The 20,675-nt window shown below is 40.7% G+C and overlaps 1 protein-coding gene across 3 annotated transcripts in view; it reads left to right on the top strand.

Moving 5' to 3' along the window:
- LOC132380151 (cytoplasmic protein NCK1-like) overlaps positions 1-20,675 on the top strand; it is a 199,753-nt gene that overhangs the window by 148,330 nt on the left and 30,748 nt on the right. Inside the window, exon 1 of one of the 3 annotated variants that reach the window (XM_059948796.1) lies at positions 7,284-7,402. The exons of the other annotated variants lie outside the window; for them this stretch is intronic. Coding sequence (XP_059804779.1) covers positions 7,369-7,402 — 34 coding nt within the window. The 5' untranslated portion in view covers positions 7,284-7,368. Of the gene's footprint in view, positions 1-7,283; positions 7,403-20,675 lie in introns of those variants that run through there. 3 annotated transcript variants of the gene reach the window in all.

Genomic DNA, 20,675 nt, shown 5'->3' with positions numbered 1-20,675 from the left:
TCTGGTCCTCAACCATAGAAACATAGAAAATATGTGCAGGAGTAGGCCATTCAGCCCTTTGAGCCTGCACCACCATTCAGTATGATCATGGCTGATTCAGAACCCTGTACCTGCTTTCTCTCCATACCCCCTGATCCCTTTAGCCACAAGGGCCATATCTAACTTCCTCTTAAGTATAGCCAATGAACTGGCCTCAACTGTTTCCTGTGGCAGAGAATTCCACAGATTCACCACTCTCTGTGTGAAGAAGTTTTTCCTCATCTCAGTCCTAAAAGGCTTCCCCTTTATCCTTAAACTGTGACCCCTCGTTCTGGACTTCACCAACATAAGAAACAATCTTCCTGCATCTAGCCTGTCCAATCCCTTTAGAATTTTATACGTTTCAATAAGATCCCCCCTCAATCTTCTAAATTCCAGGGAGTATAAGCCTAGTCGATCCAGTCTTTCTTCATATGAAAGTCCTGCCATCCCAGGAATCAATCTGGTGAACCTTCTCTGTACTCCCTCTATGGCAAGAATGTCTTTCCTCAGATTAGGGGACCAAAACTGCACACAATATTCTAGGTACGGTCTCACCAAGCCTTGTACAACTGCAGTAGAACCTTCCTGCTCCTGTACTCAAATCCTTTTGCTATGAATGCCAACATACCATTTGCCTTTTTCATCGCCTGCTGTACCTGCATGCCCACCTTCAATGACTGGTGTACAATGACACCCAGGTCTCGTTGCACCTCCCCTTTTCCTAATCAGCCACTGTTCAGATAGTAATCTGTTTTCCTGTTCTTGCAACCAAAGTGGATAACCTCACATTTATCCACATTAAGTTGCATCTGCCATGAAATTGCCCACTCACCTAACCTATCCAAGTCACCCTGCATCCTCCTCACAGCTAACACTGCCGCCCAGCTTTGTGTCATCCGCAAACTTGGAGATGCTACATTTAATTCCCTCGTCTAAATCATTAATATATATTGTAAACAACTGGGGTCCCAGCACTGAGCCTTGCGGTACCCCACTAGTCACTGCCTGCCATTCTGAAAAGGTCCCATTAACTCCCACTCTTTGCTTCCTGCCTGCCAACCAATTCTCTATCCACATCAATACCATACCCCCAATACCATGTGCTTTAAGTTTGCACACTAATCTGTTTGAGACCTTGTCAAAAGCCTTTTGAAAATCTAAATATACCACATCCACTGGCTCTCCCCTATCCACTCTACTAGTTACATCTTCAAAAACTTCTATAAGATTCATCAGACGTGATTTTCCTTTCACAAATCCATGCTGACTTTGTCCAATGATTTCACCTCTTTCCAAATGTGCTGTTATCACATCTTTGATAACTGACTCTAGCATTTTCCCCACCACCGATGACAGACTAACTGGTCTATAATTTCCCGGTTTCTCTCTCCCTCCTTTTTTAAAAAGTGGGGTTACATTAGCCACCCTCCAATCCTCAGGAACTAATCCAGAATCTAAGGAGTTTTGAAAAATTATCACTAATGCATCCACTATTTCTTGGGCTACTTCCTTAAGCACTCTGGGATGCAGACCATCTGGCCCTGGGGATTTATCTGCCTTTAATCCCTTCAATTTACCTAACACTACTTCCCTACTAACATGTACTTCCCTCAGTTCCTCTGTCAACCTGAAATTATTAACCTGCTCAGTTGAGGAAAAACACCAGAGACACGAAATTACCTCTGAAACGGTTTTTATTCAGAGAGGAGTTCGCAGTGTTACGTATCCCGTAACTGGATAACTCACCAGCAAAGATAGAGAGGTCCGTTGGAGTCTGATGGCACTATTTTCGAACGGTTTTATTCATAAAGGGGGGCACAAAAATAAGGTTAATGCAAACATTCAGAACATATACATCGGCAAAACTCAATCTAAAAACCGGGTATTGCAATATTCATCATTAAGAAATAATCTCGACTGTTGTCTAGGGGATAATATATTGTCCTTTGGAAATATAAAAGTCACTCAGAAGTCTGCAGCCTTCAGTCTTTTGGGAATCGCTGAGTTTCACGTTTTTCAGAGAGAGTGAGGAGAAACGACAAAACTTGCCCGGGTCTTTGACGAAGCAACTCCGTTGAATCAGGGGAGCGTTGTTTCCCTGTTATTAGTTCGAATTCCTTCTCGGTATTATCAGCCACCCGCTCCCCAGGCAAAGAAGTTACGTGGCTTTTGACTGGCTTCCAGCTATCACGGGAGCGTTGAGCGATCGAGTCCTTCTGGTGCGTCTCTCTGGGGTACCGCCTCCTGCAGTCCCCTTTTATCTTGACTTGCAGAGTTGTAGATGTCCATCAAAGTAGGATGATGCAATCCCCACCCCCACATTGCCCGAGGGTGTCCATATCCATGGTAGTTGTCACGTAGCAGGGTCATGCACTTAGCACAGGTGTCTCTAAGAGCAATGGCCAAAACCGTTACATTGTCTCTCATTTGCCTGGGTCCGAGACCCGAATTCCACCCCTTCCCTTTCTGCCTATGTAGCCTTTACCTGTGGTGTGGCCAACTCACTGAACGTGCTATTCACGACTTTCTCAGCATCGCGGATGCTCCAGTATGAATCCAATCGCAGCTCCAGACGCTCAATGCAGTCTGCCAGAAGCTGCAGTTGGACACATTTCCTGTACACATAGTCATCAGGGACACTGGAAGGATCCCTGATTTCCCACATGCTGCAGGATGAACAAACCACGGGGCCGATCTCAGCTGCCATGACCTACCCAATACTTGCCTCAACTTTTGAAACTTTCTCCTTTGAAAGGAAGTTACCCGGCCTTACCTCACTTGGAGTGAAGCTCATCCTCAGCCTCTTCTTGTCAAAGCCTCAAATCTCCACTCTTTCACTGGCTGCTCAGCTTCAGGGAACCCTCTATTTATTTGCTTGAGCTTTTCAAACTGCTTGGTCACCTGACCTCAATTGCCCAATCAGCTGCTTTCTGCTGAGTCTGAGCTATTCAAATCTTGATTGACTTGATTGCACAGTCCAACTGCCAAAACTGCCAGAATCTCTCTAGTCAAAGCCTCAAATCTCCACTCCTTCACTGGCCCACTCACTCACTGGCTGCTGTGAACCTTGTGCTTCTTCAGAAGAGCTTGGACAGCACATTTTGAAGCTCCTGTCTGCTGTGAAATTGGTGCTTGAGAGTGACCGTGCTCTCCTCGTATGCAGACAAAAAGATATTCCTGATATTCTGAGACTGATTTTTTTGGTTGAAGAATGAGGAACATAGATAAAAGCCACTACTTGAACTTGGCTCATAGATCAACCCAAATCTCATTGAGAGGTGGAGCAAGCTGCAGAGGATATTACCTTATTCCTGTATTCCCAAATTTAAAATTCCTATTTTTTTTAGTTTTTTTTCAATTAAGTCATCACATGCAGTCATGGTTGCTCTTAAATTACTGTTGCATCCCTTGAGATATATATTCTACATCTTACTGTGACTTAACATCAGAACTTGCACTCCAATATGGGGAATAATTTTCCTTCTGTCTATCCTGCTCAGTGTTGCCCCTCCAACATGCTATATTTCCATCAAGTAAGGCCTTGACTATCTGCTGCTAACAGGTGATCTTGATGCTGTCAGAAATCCTCCAACCTGGATTGAAATTCTCACCCCTGACCTGAGGAAGAGTCAAAACTTTACTATCTCCTGTAGGTATCACTTGCGTCTGTCAATCAAGATTGGTCTCATTCCTTAAATTCCTTTTGCCTGTTCTTTCTACTTCAAAGTTCAAAATTTATTATCAGAGTACATAATGTCACCGCATACAACCCTGAGATTCTTTTTCCTGCAGGAATAGCAAATCTGTAGAATAGTAACTATAAAAACTATAAACAGGGTCTGTGGTAGAGCAGTAGAGCACAGAAGAGAACAAATTGTACAAATGCAAATATAAATAAATAGCAATAACTAATGAGAACATGAAATAACAAGATAAAGAGCTTTTAAAGTGAGATCATTGGTTGTGGGAACATCCTCCCTTGTTCAAGATGGTTGAGGGGCACTAGCTGTTCTTGAACCTGGTGATGTGAGTCCTGAGGTACCTGTACCTGCTACCTGATGGCAGCAGTGAGAAAAGAGCATGGTCTGGGTGGTGATCGTCTGTGATGATGGATGCTGCTTTTCTTTGGCTATGTTTCATGTAGATGTGTCTAGTGTTCGAGAGGGCTTTACCCTTGATGTGCAGGGCTGAATTCACTACCTTTCATAAGATTTTCCATTCAAAGGCATTACTGTTCCCATACCAGGCCGTAACGCAGCCAGTCAATACATTTTGCTCTTCACATCTATAGAAGTATGTCAAGTTTTTCGATGTCATGCCGAATCTCCACAGACTCCAAAGGAAGTAGAGGCGCTATCGTGCTTTCTTTGCAACTATATTTGTATGATAGTCCAGGAGAGGCACTCAATGTCAGCAAGACCAAAGAACTGATTGTAGGTTTCAGGAGAGGTCCTTACTGCTACATATACTGTGGCTGTTGGGAAACAGATGTTCGCCATTTCTCAGGTTCCTCAAATCGCTTCCCAGAAATTTGAGATCTGAAAAAAATATAGCTGATGCGTTTTGGTTATGTTTTGAGATGTCCAGGGAAGTATGTATAGTATTCAAGATAGTTGTAGCCAGACCTAGTTAGTCTTGTGTTTGAAGCTAGATTGTACAAGCCAAGCAGGTAGCATTTGTAAATTTAGATGTTGCAAAAAGCTTCCTTCTCACTAAATTTCCCTCTATCTTCTTTCATCTGTTTATTTATATGGATGCCTATTCAATTGTAATGTTCTTGTCTTGTTTTACCCATGAGCTCTAATTTTTTATCACTTAAAACACTTTATGCTAAAATTTCTGAATTAATTTTGTATCATGTGTATTTTGAAATTTGGATAAATGAGTTTAACTATGCTTCTAATGAATTATCATTAATTTCTAACCTAAATAACTGGAGTAATGTCATTTTCATGAGCATACTGTGGATCATAGTTTCATCTATTTGGTGAGCTTTGAGAACGATTCTCTAATGCATAGAATGTAGGTCATAATCAAAATTTTTAGCTGTAATCTTAGAAGGAAGGCTAGATTAATTGTAGCAATGCTGCTTCAAACTGGTTTCAGTTACATCAGTACTAAAATTACTCAGCAAGTCCAGAATATGAAAATCTTGAAGATTTGAAGATGTGGCTCAGTGCTGTCACAACAACCAGCTCTCACTCAGTGTTAGGAAGACCAAGGAGATGATTATCGACATCAGCAGGAGGAAACGGGAGATCCGTAAGCCAGCCTTGAGTATCGGTAACTTTAAATTCCTTGGTGTTATCCGCAGTGTATCTTCCTTTCTTCTTCCTACATCATAGGTACACATGAGGACCACAACTTTTCAGTTGAGGATACTCCACTACAAATTCACCTGACGTTCACAAGGCATGTCTCAAACTCAGGCACCAGGCAGACAATGCACACTCCGGGACTTGCTATCCTTGCAACAGAGAATTGTCTATTTCCCGAATATGCTATCTCTAATTACAACTACATTTCTTTTCGCTCCCTTTTTAAAAGGCTCCCTGAACCACAGTTCAATGGTTTGATTGCTCATCCTTCCTACAATCCCCACTTCCATCCCTCTCATCCTCACAGGGAGCGGCAGCAATTCCTCTTGGAAACCCCTGCCGGCCTTTCTCTAGTCACACCCGCTTATCCGAATTTGAAGTAATTAATCTAATGGGTGTGACCGCTTCCCAAAACCGTTTCCAGGTAACTCTTCCTGTCCCTGATGCATTGCAGTGTTTGAAGCTCAGATTCCAGGTCATCAGCCTTGAGCCTGAGTTTCTCAAGCAACCAATACTTGAGGCACATGTGACCACCAGAAACTGCAATGGGGTCAATCATTCAGCTACATTACGTCACCTGATGTTGCATCGCCATTTCATTTAATTTGATGTGATTTGGTATCTTTTTAGTCGTATAAAACTAGTACTATATTTAATTAACATTTTTGGAAATGTTAATATAACCTTTTTTACTACAGGATGGAAATATTAAACATTGAGTGATGATTAAGTGTCTGGCAATCAGTGGAGATAAGATGACATATTAAATATCGTTTTGTATTATTCAACTTTTTACTGGATGGAGAGATCAGGGGGACAGTGCTAGATTTGATGATTATTTCAAGATCAGTGTGCGATCTCGGTGATTTTTCTGATCACTAGGTTCTTTTAGGAGTCCAGAAATAAGTGAAACCTTGTTGCTTCATTTTTGTTTGTTTTACACTTTAAATAAGGAACAGATATAGAACGTATAAAACTGAAGATCCTCAGGGAAAGACAGAGAACGAGATATAAAGTTGGAGCCTTTGCAAAAGCTGGCACTTTTTTTTTGTGACTTCAGAAAAGAACACATTCCTGAGAAAAGGAATGACCAATTAAGACACACAGTCAAGCACATGTCATGTGCTAGTACTTAGCCAACAAGAAATGAAAAAGGTGATAGTGTTATCTATATTGAGTCTCCACCACTAGGTGGAGACAAACACCACTTACTGTGAAAAATATACGAGTTAAAAATGGAAATTGTGTGTTAGTAAAATCACCATTTAAACTATCTTATTAAAAACATAATAAAGTAACCGATTCTAACACCAGCATTAAAGTGGATGTGGTCTACAGAAGTTTTGGACAATCAAGTAATTAGTTGACGGATTCCAGACATCCTGTAAATGTCTGATATGCAAATATTTTTGAAATTTTATTCTTGTAAAATGTGGGTTTTGGGTAAGTGGGGGGGGGGGGGGGGAGAAATCCTCGGGTCACACAATTCAACTAACTAACCCTGCATTGCTGTTTGCCAGCCACATGCATATAAATAAATAAAGGTCATCTGGACAGATCATTAGTTCCTACTGTGCATTTTGTTCAAGCGTAAAGTTGTTGAAGTAGGTAGACAGGAAGCTGTAACTGATCTTGCACAATGCTAACTGGAAGAGAATGCTGCTGCATTACATATAGGGATGAAGGAAATGAACGGGAAGGGAAAAAGAGGATGTGGATGTTGAAAGATTGCAGCAGTTTTGCGTTCTGGTCACTGAATCTAATTGAATCATTCTTGCAACTAATGAAAATTTCTGAAGTGATGTAATCAGTGTTACCATAACGACTTGATTCATTTGTTAGACAGGTTTTGTGAGACTTCAGACCAAGCCCTGTGCAGTGAGTGGTTGTAAATTATCTGAAATGTTTGGGCTGATTTGCTGATTGGTCACATGGTCTGGGATTGGGGAGTTTCTTTGCTGATAATTGGAGCATAATTGCTGAGTGCCTCACTTGGTTTCATTCTATTTTGGAGTTAACAGAAGCAAGAATGGAATCGGTTAATATTATCAAGCAGTTCTTTGGTAAGTCTTGTTCTTTCTAAATTTCTTAACTTCTTGTCTGTTTAATTAAAGTAAGTAGAAATGAGTAGTCACTGCAAGTTTACTGAGATTTCTGAATTGTGGTTAATGATATGGCAGGAGTTTTACAAACCTGCTAGTGGAATTTATAAATGGTCCAGGTAAAAGCAAAGCATGGAATTATTTTGCCTTGTTAATTGTAAGTGTCAGAATCCATTTGTTGGAAATGTGGGTTGGTGGAACTTTTAACATGTTTTACAGTTTTAATTGGTTAACACTGAAACTGGACTGTAACATTAGTACATTTAGGATTTGAGTTTTGAAATGGTGCTTTGAAAATGTTTTATTTTTGAGTACAAGTTCTCTTCACTATAGCAAGCTGCACTTAAATATACCTGATATATTCTGGAAAATTACTTGGAAATTTGACTTTGCAGTTTATTACTATGGCTGATGAGCATATGGTGGAACTATTTCATAAAACTTGCTTTCCTGTATTTGTAAATTCTTCACCCAAATGTCAGTGGAAAATGACATTTGTACTGTTCAGTTTACTTGCATCTGACATCTCTGATTGAAATGAGAGAGGAGAAAAATTTCAGTCAGGAAGAAAGTGCAAGGTTAGCTATCCTGATCCTGTCAACTCTGCGTTAATCTCATGATTGCGCAAACCACATTAACTAGGCTTTAATCATTAAACTCGGGATTTCTCTCCTAAACATTGAATACTACTTCTGAAAAACTTTGGGAAAACTGTCAGGTATTTTGCCACGTTGCCTTAGAATCTCCTTGTGTGGCTTGTATCCAAATTTTATTTACATTCCTGTGAAGCAACTTGCAACCTTTTGTTAAATAGTTTGAAAAAGGCCGTACTTCATAGCCATTATCACTAGAACACTCATGCAGGCACTTACAAGTATCTTCGGCATGCGGCCAGCTTTACCTGCCCATCCCAGGTGACTCAACGATGGAAAAAAAAGTGTATTTATATAACACAAAATGCTGGAGGAACTAAGCAAGTCAGGCAGTATCTATGGAGAGGAATAAACATTGTTTTGGGCTGAGACCATTGGGACTGGAAAAGAAGGGGGTAGAAGCCTGAATAAGCAGGTGGGGGGAGAGGAACGGAAGTCAGGTGGTAGGTGAAACCAGGTGAGGGGATAGGGGAGGGGTATGAAGCTGGGAGGGCTTAATTCACTTTTCTAACTTCACCTCCCTCTTCTCTCTTCCATACCCTTTTCTTGTTACCCTCTCACCTCCCATATGCTCCTCAACTGCCCTTTATCTTCCTCTCATTCCTCTCCTTCCCTTTCTACTATGGTCTACTGCCCTCTCCTATCTGATTCCATCTTCAACTCTTTACCCCTTCCACCTGTCCACCTACTCATCTTTTTCTTCACCTACCCCCTGCCAGCTTGTACTCTCTCTGTCACTCTTTTCCTCGCCCTTCCCCTTAGCTTTATTTTTGGCTTCTGCCCTCTTCCTTTCCAATCCTGATGAAGGATCTGGTACTGAAGCATCGACTGTTTATTCCCCATGATAGATGCTGCCTGAATTGCTGAGTTTCTCCAGCATTTTGTGCCTTTGCTCAAGATTTCCAGCATCTGCAGAATATTGTTTAGTTGCCTGCAAAATTGAACCACTGATATTCCAGAAAACCTATCTATAAATATTAAGTAAATATGGCAGCATGATTCTTGTTGACAGATGTAGCTAATGTGTTCTGAAGGAAGCAATGAACTTCCATTTTAATATCACATTTTGTAAATATTTGTTTCGTGCACACACCATGTCATTTGAAAGAAGTCTTCATTCTTGCATGTCAATAGCACTGTCAAATATGTACAAGGAAGGATTTTGGGTAAGCTCTTTCTCGTGTATTGACCTGTTCCAGTGTATGGGCTCTAGTAGCACAAGAAGGTGGAACCACACAATCTTTGGTCATTTTGTAATGAAAACCTAGTCTTTGTTCAGGAGAGATTGATGGCCTTCAATTGCGTTGATCTCTATCATTTTGAATTGTTAAGCTTCGAAGGGATTCCCTCACAATCGACTGAAGCTAAAGTAAGGCTCCCTCATTTTAATTTGTGTAATGATACAAATTACCAGATGCGTGGGAGCAGGATAGTTTCAAACATCCATTGGATTGGAACACAAGAAATAGGAGTTGGAGTCTGCCATCTTGCTCATTGAGCCTGCTCCCCCATTCAATAAGATCATGGCTGATCTGGCCATGAGCTCTGTTCGACCTACCTGCCTTTTCCCCATAACTCTGTTTCCTGCTATTCAGAAATCTATCAATCTATGTCTTAAATATACTTAGTGAGGTAACCTCTACTGCTATTTCAGGACTAGTATTGCTACCCCCTCCAGAGAATTTGACATCCACTACCCTCTTGGAAAAGAAGTTTATCCTGATCTGTTCCGTCCATTCCCCTGAATCTTAAGGTAATATTCCCTTGCTTTAGTCTCACTTACAGGTGGAAGTTACTTTCCTGCATCTACTTTCTTTTCATTATTTAATTTTTCTATTAGATGCCTTCGCATTCTTCCATACTCCATCAAATATTGAACCAGGCAACTAAGTCATCAATTTTAAAGTTGTGTATTTGCCCAGGTCAGCTTAATCTATCATTAGCTACTTCAGTTAGTATACTGAAATGGTTGTAGTTCATGTTGTACAGTATACTTTGGAGTATACTTCTGTCTTGCTGGATTCCATCACTTTTTTCTTTTAAGACGATTTGCATAGGGTTTTTCAGTTATTGGTTGTGATTTTGTTTCAGATAAAAATATTTTTGTTGATCAGCTGAGAATATAACATTATATCATGATGGTGATTATAATTTGGGTGCCTTAGTTGTATATTGTTACATCAAAAGGTTATTATTTTTGTCCATATTGTTCCCCACCCCCGTTTTCCAAAATCCATTCAATTAACTAATCAAAAGGATAGGTGCGACCATTTTGGTAGGTGGTTGTGGTTAATCTCAGTTTTTACTGCTTTTGCAACTCGTTAAACAATAGGGATTCGGATAATAGTTTTCAAATGTAGATATCATGCATACATTGTTGAGCTTGTCTGTTTAATCTTTCAAATGTGTAGTGTTGAATTTCAGTAAAGGTCATTGTATAATTTGTGGATCAACAACACTGCTTTTATTTCTAAACAGTGCAATGTGTCGCTGTACTGTTATTCAGGGGTAGCAATTGAATTATTTTAATCAATGTACATCAAAGGGTCGTTTTTTTAATCAAAGTATACAACTCTGAAATTGTTCTTCTCCAGGTAGCCATGAAACCAAGGGGGAGAAAAAGAATGGTAACGTAATCATCAACCCCCAAATCCACACCCCCCTGCACAAAAACCAAACAGATATAGAACAGGAGCATCAACCCCCAAATATCCCCTCCTCTGCACAAAAACACGAGAAAGATTGGGCGAAAAGCACAGAAAACTGTAAGACTTGGTGGGGGGCTGGGGGGGGAGGAGGAGAAGAGTCCACAGTCCAGGTTGATAACCATATCCAATAACACAGAAAAGCTCAGTAGCACTCCCCAGCATTCGGCACTCACCTTCTGCATTCACTTTCATCTTTCACTCTGCAGTACTGATTGTTAATACTTTCAAATGATAATAATATGCTGATTGAATTATTGGTATTTCATATACATTCCTAAATGTTATTGCTGTAAATAAGTTCCAAACGACAATAAACCATGTTTTATTAGTACTGTATATATTCCAGAGTATAACATTGTGTAAACATACCCTTGATTTTCTGTGAACAATAAGGGATATCAACAATAGATTTTAAAGCAAAGCTGAATCAGCCTGCTATAAGTATTTGTTAATTATATGTAGAAGCATTTTGTATTGCATTGCTAATATTTTTTAAAAGTGAATTTTTTTGTTGTGTCCTCCAGCACTAGTTTAATTTATTTTCCACGGTATCGTCAGGGTTAATGCGGCACTATTGCAGCTCAAGGTGTTGGAATTGAGAGTTCAATTCGGGCACAGTCTGTACGTTCTTCCTGTGAGCATGGGGGTCTGCTCCGGGTGCTTGGTTTCCTCTCACATCCCTAAGACGTTCCGGTTACTGGGTTAATTGGTCAGTGTGAATTATCCTGTGATTAGGCTAAGTTTAAATATGGGGTTGCTGGGTAGAATGACCAGAAGAGCCTGTTCCTTGCTGTATCTTTAAATTAAAAAAATGCTGTAATTTTTGCAATAATTCCCTGTAACCCATATGATATGAACTTCCAATAATAACAGTTCCAAATATTTTATTTTTCTCTGTTGCTTATTTCCAAGTGCTTGTGTAAATGTCTGGCATTGAACTGTCAACACTGTATTAGGACTGCACGCAATCAATAAGTATTTAAAGTGCACGAACCAGTATTTTGGAAGCTTGTTCTTCGCCACGCCTTGTGGCGCATCGGGCGGCAATCTTGCCGTTTTGTTAGTGTTTTTGTCTGCTTTTTAACGAGGCAGCTTCGCTAGCCCGACACTCAACTTGGCACAGATGGAAAGCGTGCAAGGAGCCAGCCAGATTTGAACCTGGGACCACTTGCCTCAAAGTCTGGCACAGATGCCACCATACCACTGGCCAGCTGTTTTGGAATATGTTAGACTTTAAATAGAGACGAATTAGGGGTTGAGATCTTAGAATATTACTGACCAATAGTGGTACTGAGTATTCTAATGATTTTAAAAGTTTGTCTTTTATTGAGATTCAATGGATTTAATCTTGCCGCTTTCACAGTGTGAATGATGAACAGGCTTTTAGCTGCTAGGGCAGTTGTACAATTGTTTAGGTACAAGTTAGAAGTGATTAGAGTGTCTGCTGATTTCTGTCAACCTGGGCAGGCTCTTTGGCTGCTGCATGGAAAGACAGCGCAGTGTTTGACGGAGAAAATTCAGTGAAATGTGGGAAAGAGGTATCACGTTTGTAATTTGTAACTGCATGAGAGTTAAATCAATGTGAAGTGTCCACAAATTAGGAGCTTCAGAAAATCAGGGAGGATCAAAACCACTGTGTATTAGTTTTTAGTCCTAAACTATGATTTATAATATTAAAAAAGAAGAGCCACATGCAAAGTTTTGTTGCCTATGACATGTGCCTACAGATGGAGATCAGTGACCCACTGTGGCCGTGTTTGCAGTGCACCAGGGTAGGAGGTCACCACTTGTGATTACCTTTCAGAAGGAATTTACTGTGCTGGATTGAGGGTAGTGGGACTTCCAAGTGAGACAAGTATGGAAATCCGACAGGGAGATGGTAGGGCTTCAGTTCTTGTACTTATCCAACCAATCAGTGGTTTTTATACTCCGTGGATGATGGCAGAGAAAGCTAAGTGAAAATTAGAGATAAGAGTGGGGAAAAAATAGTTCTGATAAGGGACTAATTTAAAAGGCTAATGCTCTGTGCCATTTCGTAGAAGTACCAGATGCTGCCTGCAGATATCAAGGTAAAGGATTTCCCTGAGGATTTGGGGAAGATTGTTGTGGTGAGACCATATAGATAAACATAACATAGAAAGGACTAAGAATTTCTGCTGGGGAAAAAGTATATGAGCAACTAGGATTTAAATGAAGAGGACAACGTTATGATTTCTGAATTACAACATACAAATTAGTGCAGAGGTCAGAGGATTAAAATGCTTGGCTTGAAGGTTGGTGTGGAGAAGGTGTGGAAGAGAGGTTGGTCAGTTAATGGAGTACTGGCACCAGTAATGAGGGAGAAGAATTATCCTTTAACAAGTGCTTGAATCAGCATGGGACCAGCATCCTGCAGAATTGAGTAAGTAAATGAAACTTTAACCTTTTATCTTGCTGCTCACATGCACATATCCACCTCCACAATTTAGATTAAATGACAAGGTTGCAGTATAATGCAGGGAGAGCATGTAATGGCAACCAGACTGATAAGAAAGGAGCAGGGCATACAAACAATTCTTCAATGCAAAGTTGGAAGGAAAAAATCGTTAACAGATAAAATTGCTCAGCTGCCTGTATATAGTGTTGGCACAAATATAGATTGCTTGATCGCACAAGAATGAAAAGAATTGTGGCAACTTTTTTTTCTGGGCAATTTGACATTTCAGAATGATAATCAGAAAGGAAATAGCAGTGACAACAACTGACAATAATTGGTGAGATTGGTACTATACCGGAATAAGAAATTATCTTGGTTCTAATCAGAATCGGTTACAGTGGAAATTTTATAAAGGAAAAGAAAGTAATCACTGGTGGGAACAGTCTATAACCCTCTCTCCCCAAGGGCAGTTCAAATTGGTAAGGCCAACCTTGAGTGTTCATTATGTTCTCTTGAAGAATGCAGAGTGGAATCAGATCAAGAACAGACTATATTTGAAACAGTGCTATGGAATGGGAATAGTTTGCTCAAAGTTCAAAGTACAGTATGTCACCATATGCAACACTGAGATTTATTTTCTTGCAGGCGTTGACAGTAAATACGAGAAACACAATAGAATCAATGAAAGACTGCACCAACAGGGCAGGTAACTGCTGTACAAAAGGCAATATACTGTGCAAACATAAAAAGAAAAATAATAAGCAAATGAATATCAAGAACATGGGGTGAATTATTATGTGTGAAAAGAACTTCAGTTCCCGGTTTGCAATGCAGGCGGCTCATCCGGAATCGGAAGTATCATTGGTGAACGGGTTGTAGCCAATCGTGTGGAGCTAGAGCCATTACTGTAAATAAATATGTTGGGGTCTTTATTAAGAACAAACATTAATAGCGAAGAGTCCTTGAAAATGTGTCCATGGGTTGTAGAACACTGCAAATGTTATAATCCTATGCAGGGAGGCAGGAAACAGTCTAGTTAATCAAAATTCTGAACTCCATTATTAAAGGATAGTGATTAGCCAGAAATTTAAAAATTAGCAAATAGTCAGTCTTTTATTCAAAATGAATAGCATTCGATGCATCAGGATCGTGTTTAATATCACCAGCATGTGTTGTGAAATAGAGTATTGGAAGATCTGTGATCACAAGTGCTGACAGTGGGAGGTTTGCCAGTTTTACTGCAACTGTACTTTTAAAAGCTCCTGAAACAATGTAAAAAAAATGGTCTGTTATGGATTTCTTTGTCGCTGAAGCTTGGGAAGAAATCTACATTTGATCCTGGGTCGTACCAAGTTTATTGTGCACAGTTGTTTCCTGAGTCACACCAGAGGCTTTGCAACATAATTTATTTGGAATTTTTTTGAAATTCAGAGCAATGTAGAACTTTTCCCAATCTGAGAAGGGGGAAGTAAAAACAGAAGATGCTTTAAATACTCAGCAGGTCAAATTGCATCTGTGGAATGAAACAAGATTTAATGTTTTAGATTTCAAGCATCTGTAGATATTGATGATAGAAATTGTATTTTATTCTAAAATGCAGGTCACTGGACTTCCAGGTAGATTAATGGAAGAGCTTCATAATACCTGCTACTGGTGCATGCTAATCTGGATGCAAAGCATAGAGCCATATAGCATGGAAACAGACCCTCAACCTAACTAACCCATGTCGACCAAGATTCCAGTCTCTGTTAGTCCCATTTGATCCTGTTTGGCCTATATCAGTCTAAATTTTTCCTATCCATGTTGCCTTTCCAAGTTCCTTTTAAATGTTATTTAATCTGAACCTTTTCTGGTTTAAGATGGTGCTACTGATGATATGCAACAGTTTACTGGTAAATCATAAGCCACGAGAATCAACTAAAAACGTTACTTAAAACACCTTTCATGAAGCAAATTGGCTGGGAGAGGAGAGGTGAGGCTGGTCTAGGGGTTGAGCCGTGCTGGGGCATGGAGTGAGCCATTTGGAGAGGAGTTTGGATGCCTGTCCACCTAACCTAGGTCGCTCCAAGAGCTGAGCCGATTTGGCGACATGGAGAATAGCTGCAGGCTGGGCAGCCTGGGTGCGTGCTGCACCTGGGTCTGAGTCCTGGAATGTGGCACTGATCGGTGCTTGGATAATTTAAACTTTAGCTCGGGTAAACTGGAAAGCTAGAAGTTCAGGAGTCCGGCTGATTTCGCTTGCTCTCCCGTGAATGTTTATTCCTTTTCCGTGGCACCGAGGCTGTGAACCGATCTAGCTGTTGTGTATATCTGTCCTGTTGGTGTGATGAACTGGGGACCAAGGCTTGGGCTTACTCTGGCTGCTCTGGGAGCAGATCTGGGACTCAGTCTAGTTCAGGGTGCTGTCGGCTTGTTTCAATTGTTTGAATAATGTTTGTTTTATTCACCCTCTTTCTCTGCACAGTGATTTTTGGTCTTTTTTAATTGAGTTATTCCTGTTTCTTGCTTGGTGGCTGCCTGTGAGCAATCAAATTTCAAAGGATATAATTTATACATACTTTGATAATAAATGAGCTTTGAGTGTTACTGATATGTTGTGACCTGTACAAAAAAGGGTTGCACTTGAATCCAAGGAAAAACCAATATTCTTGCTGGGAGGTTTACTAGAGCTTTTGGGAATAGTTTAAACTAATGTGGCAGGGGGATGGGAATCATGTCATGGAGCTGAATATGAGCCAGCAGGTTTACAAGTAGATGATGGATGTAACATGAAAGTAAGGAAGGACAAGCCAATGATTGGGTACAAATGCAGACAGTGCAAAGAGTTGAATTGTACCACAGATAAAATTCAAAAGGGCAAAGAATGGAGGACTGAAGGTGCAGTATTTAAATATGCGTAGCATTTGGAATAAGTGGGCGAGCTTGTAGTGCAACTAGAGATTGGTCGGTATGACTGTGCGCACCACTGAATTGTGGCTGAAAAAAGGCCAAAGTTTGGGAGTTTAACATCAAAGGATATACTTTGTATTGACAGGACAGGCAGGAAGGCATAGGTGGTGGTGTGGCTCTGGTAAGAGAATTATATCTTTAGAAAGAAGTGACATAGGGTCATAGACTGTTGAATCTTTGTGGATGGAGTCAGGGAACTGCAAGGGTAAAGAAAAACCATTGTGTGAATCATATGTAGGCCTCCAAATAGTAGCCAAAATGTGGGGTGAGATTGCAAAGGGAGCTGGAAAAGGCATATAATATGGGTAATGACACAATTGGAATGGGGGAATTCAATATGCAGGGGGATCTGGAAAATCAGGTTGGTGTCAGATTGCAAGAGAGGGAATTTTCTTTTTGAATGCCTATGAGGTGGCTTTTTCGAGCAGCTGGTGCTTGAGCTTACTCAGGGAAAGGCCATCTTAGATTGGATGTTGTGTCATAACCCAGATCTTATTAGGGAGCTTAATGTAAAGGAACCCTTAAGAGGCAGTGATCGTAATATGATTGAATTCATACTGCAATTTGAGAGGGAGAAGCATAAGTTACATGTATCAGTATCGTTATAAAATAAAGGGAATTACAGAGAGAGGAGCTTGCCCAGGTAGTTTGGAGGAGGCTACTGGCGGGGATGACTGCAGAGCAGAGATGGCTGAAGTTTCTGGGAGTAGTTCACAAGGCACAAAATAGATATGTCCTGCAGAGGAAGGAATTCTCAAATGGCAGGGGTAGGTAACCATGGCTAACAAAGAAAGTTAAGGACTGCATAAAAGCCGAGGAAAGGGCATATAGGGTAGCAAAAGTGAAGGGAAGTTAGATGATGGAGAAGGTTTTGAAATCCAACAAAAGGCAACTAGAAAAGCTGTAAGAAGGGAAAAGATAAAATGAGGGCAGACTAGCCAATAATATAAAGCAAGATACCAGAAGTTTTCTTTTTCAGTTATATGAAGAGTAAAAGGGAGGTAAAAGTTAATACCGGATCATTGGAAAATGATGCTGCTGAGGTGGTAATGGGGTCCAAGAAATTGGAAATGAACTAAATACGTACTTTGCTTCTGTCTTCACTGTGGAAGATACTCGCAGTGTGCCAGAGGTCCGTGAGTGTCAGGGAGCAGAAATGAGCCCCATTACTATTACAAAGGGAAAAAATTGCTAGGCAAGCTGTAAGGTCTTAATGTGGGTAAGTCATCTGGACCAGATGGAGTACATCCCAAAATCCTGAGAGGGGTTGCTGAAGAGATAACAGTTGCATTGGTCATGATCTTTCAAGAATCACTTGATTTTGGCATGGTCCTGGAGTACTGGAAGATTGCAAATATCACTTCAGAAGGGAAAACGGCAAAAGAAGGAAATTATCGGTCAGTTAGCCTAACCTCAGTGGTTGAGAAAGTGTTGGAGTCTATTATTAAGGATGAGATTTTGAGGATAAAGGAGAAGCAGGCAGTGGATGTCATTTACTTGGATTTTCAGAAGGAATTTGATAGGTGCCACAGAGGAGGCTGCATTAACAAGATAATATCCTGTGATGTTGCAGGAAAGATGCTGCCATTGGTAGAGTAATGGCTGACAGGCAGGAGGCCTGTGGGAATAAAGGAGGCCTATTCTTGTTGGCTGCCAGCGACTCATGGTGTTCGTCAGGGGTCAGTATAGGAACCGCTACTTTGCAGATTGTCAATGATTTGCATAATGGAATTGATGACTTTGTGGCAAAGCTTGTGGATGATATGAAAATACGAAGGTGGAAGGGTAGGTAGTGCTGAGGAAGCTATGCAATTGCAGCAGGACTTGGACAAATTGGGAAAAATGGGCAAAAAAGTGCGGATGGAATATAGGGTTGAGAAGTGTATGGTTATACACTTTGGTAGAAGAAATGAAAGGGTTGATTATTTTCTAAATAGAAAATGCAAAAAAGCTGAGGTGCTAGTGGACTCGAGAGTCCTTGTGCAGGATTCCCTAAAGATTAATTTGCAGGTTGAGTCAATGGTGAGGAAGGCAAACGCAATGTTACCATTCATTTCAAGAGGACTGGAATATAAAAGCAAGGATGTAATGTTGAGACTTTATAAAGCACTAGAGTATCGTGAGCAGTTTTGGGCCCCACATCTTAGAAAGGATGTGCTGAAACCGGATAGAGTTTAAAGGAAGTTCATGAAAATGATTCCAGGATTGAATGGCTTGTCGTATGAAGAGCGTTTGATGGCTCTGGGCCTGTATTTGCTGGCACTCAGAAGAATGAAGGGTGACCTTGAAACCTATTGAATGCTGAAAGAGTGGATGTTTCATGTGTTGGGAGAGTCTAAGACCAGAGGACACAGCCTCTGAATAGAGGGACATCCTTTTAGAATGACAGTGAGGTGGGCAGCCGTGGAGACCAAAACATTATGTATACTTAAGGCAGATGCTGACAGATTCTTTGACTAGTCAAGGCATGAAAGGATACAGGGAGAAGGCAGGAGATTGGGGCTGAGAAAAAACTTTGATCAGCCATGATGAAAAGGCAGAGCAGACTTGATGGGCCAAATGGCCTAATCTGCTCCTATATCTCACGTTCTTCCATGAACATTGCACATTTTATCCCTGTTGGGGAGATTCCATAAGATCAATTTATACTAATTTAAACACCACAAGAATGGTGGACGCACGCATTGGAGATATCATACTAGTGCACTAGAATGTAATGAAAATTTAGGGCACACTCTTTAGCAAATGGAATTTTATCTCCCGTTATTGATGCAGCTTATATTAGTCCAGAATTATTAACTAAGAATATTGGGTTTAAATTTGCTCCCTCAGATTAACTTGTATTTTATTCACTCAGAGGTTAATGGAACAACTAATATATCAAATGCAAAATGTTAAAACAATGCGAGCACCTTCCAGTCAGATTATGACTTCCTTGGAATGTAGAGTTGTTTGTTGTGATTAGAGCTTCCTATAGAAAATATTTGGCGTTAAATCCCGATTCAAGTTTTCATTGTTGACAAATATAAATACCAACCAGTATACAAAACCTTTGGTTGTTGGCCTTGTATCTTAACAAAGTATTCTCCAATTTTTTTTCAAAGGTTTGGCATGGTGAAAGTTATTCCACGTAAGCGTAGAGTGAAGATCTGTAGCACAGCAGCCTGGAAATGAAGTGAATGCTTGTTTGTTTTCTGAAAATTTACTGGTTATAAACAGTCTGTTGAATAAACATTTATGGAAGATCAGTGTTCTAGGTTTAGATATTGAATCTGCCAGATCTTTCCTCCTTGGCAGTTTTTAACTTAACACTGCCTTTAACGTCATGTATAAAATGAGCTCTCTCACTCTTTCATCCATGGAAGATGTGCTGCATTTGGATGTATTGGTAGAGGAAACACAAAAGGGTGGATTTGTTGCATGTAGTTAGCCAAGGTCATCAACTGGCAAATTGCTGACTTAATACGATATCCTTGGTTTGAGATGATTATTATTCTGCAAACTGAGGCTTCAGTCTGATGGCATCTCTGGGCAGTGCACTGGACAAAGGCTGATCAGTAAATTCTATGGCATGTAGTGGTGAAAAATGACACCAGTGGCTGTAACTCCAGTTGTGTTCTGATGTGGTTCCCTTCAAAACCTGAACAGCTTGAGAGCCTGACACTGATGACTTGCTGCTTCTGAGGTCACAAAATAGAAAGGTGTTTCCTTTAGAGGCATAGAGAAAAGTACAGCACAAACAGGTGCTTTGGCTTGAGTCTGTGCCGAGCCATTTAAACTGCTTATTCCCATTGATTTGCACCCTTTATGTTGCCTTTTCTCAAAAAGGTGGGAGGTTAATCTTGGACAAGCACTTTCCTATACTAACGCGATTGGCAATGAACTTGGATTCAGATTTATTTATCACCTGTACATTGAAACATATAGTGAATGCATCATTGGTGTAAACAGTTGACAACTGAAGGATGTGCTGTGGGAATTCTGGCACCAGCATTGCACGACCATGATGTTAGCTGAACAACGGCAAAACAAGTCCTTTCCTTCCTTTCTTCCAAGCATTCACCCACACAGTCCTATAACCCCAGGGCAAGCCAGGCTTTCAGCCTCTGTTATGCTCATGGACTCACAGACACTGGGGCCCCAAATTCTCGACATGATTGGGCTTCAGTCTTCTGTACTGAACCCAGGACTTGCCGATGACAGGGCCTTGAGCTCCAGGTTTCGAACTCCTGGCTTGCTGACTCTCTTTCCCCAGGGAATCACTGGCCTATGTACTAGCTTCTTGCAATGGCCTGTGATCCCCTGGAAGCTCGCTGACTTGAAGCTACAGCACAGAGTCTTGCCATCTTCAAAAGTTTTCTGATGACTCTGCCATAGTTGGATGCATCAGCAGGGGAGATGAGGCTGAGTACAGGGCGACTGTGGGCAACTTTGTCACATGGTGCAAGCAGAATCATCTGCAGCTTATTGTGAAAAAGACTAAGGAGCTGGTGGTGGACCTGAGGAGG

Source organism: Hypanus sabinus, chromosome 2 (assembly GCF_030144855.1).
Source record: "Hypanus sabinus isolate sHypSab1 chromosome 2, sHypSab1.hap1, whole genome shotgun sequence".
Classification (NCBI taxonomy): Eukaryota; Metazoa; Chordata; class Chondrichthyes; order Myliobatiformes; family Dasyatidae; genus Hypanus; species Hypanus sabinus.
This window is presented reverse-complemented; position numbering and strand designations above follow the sequence as displayed.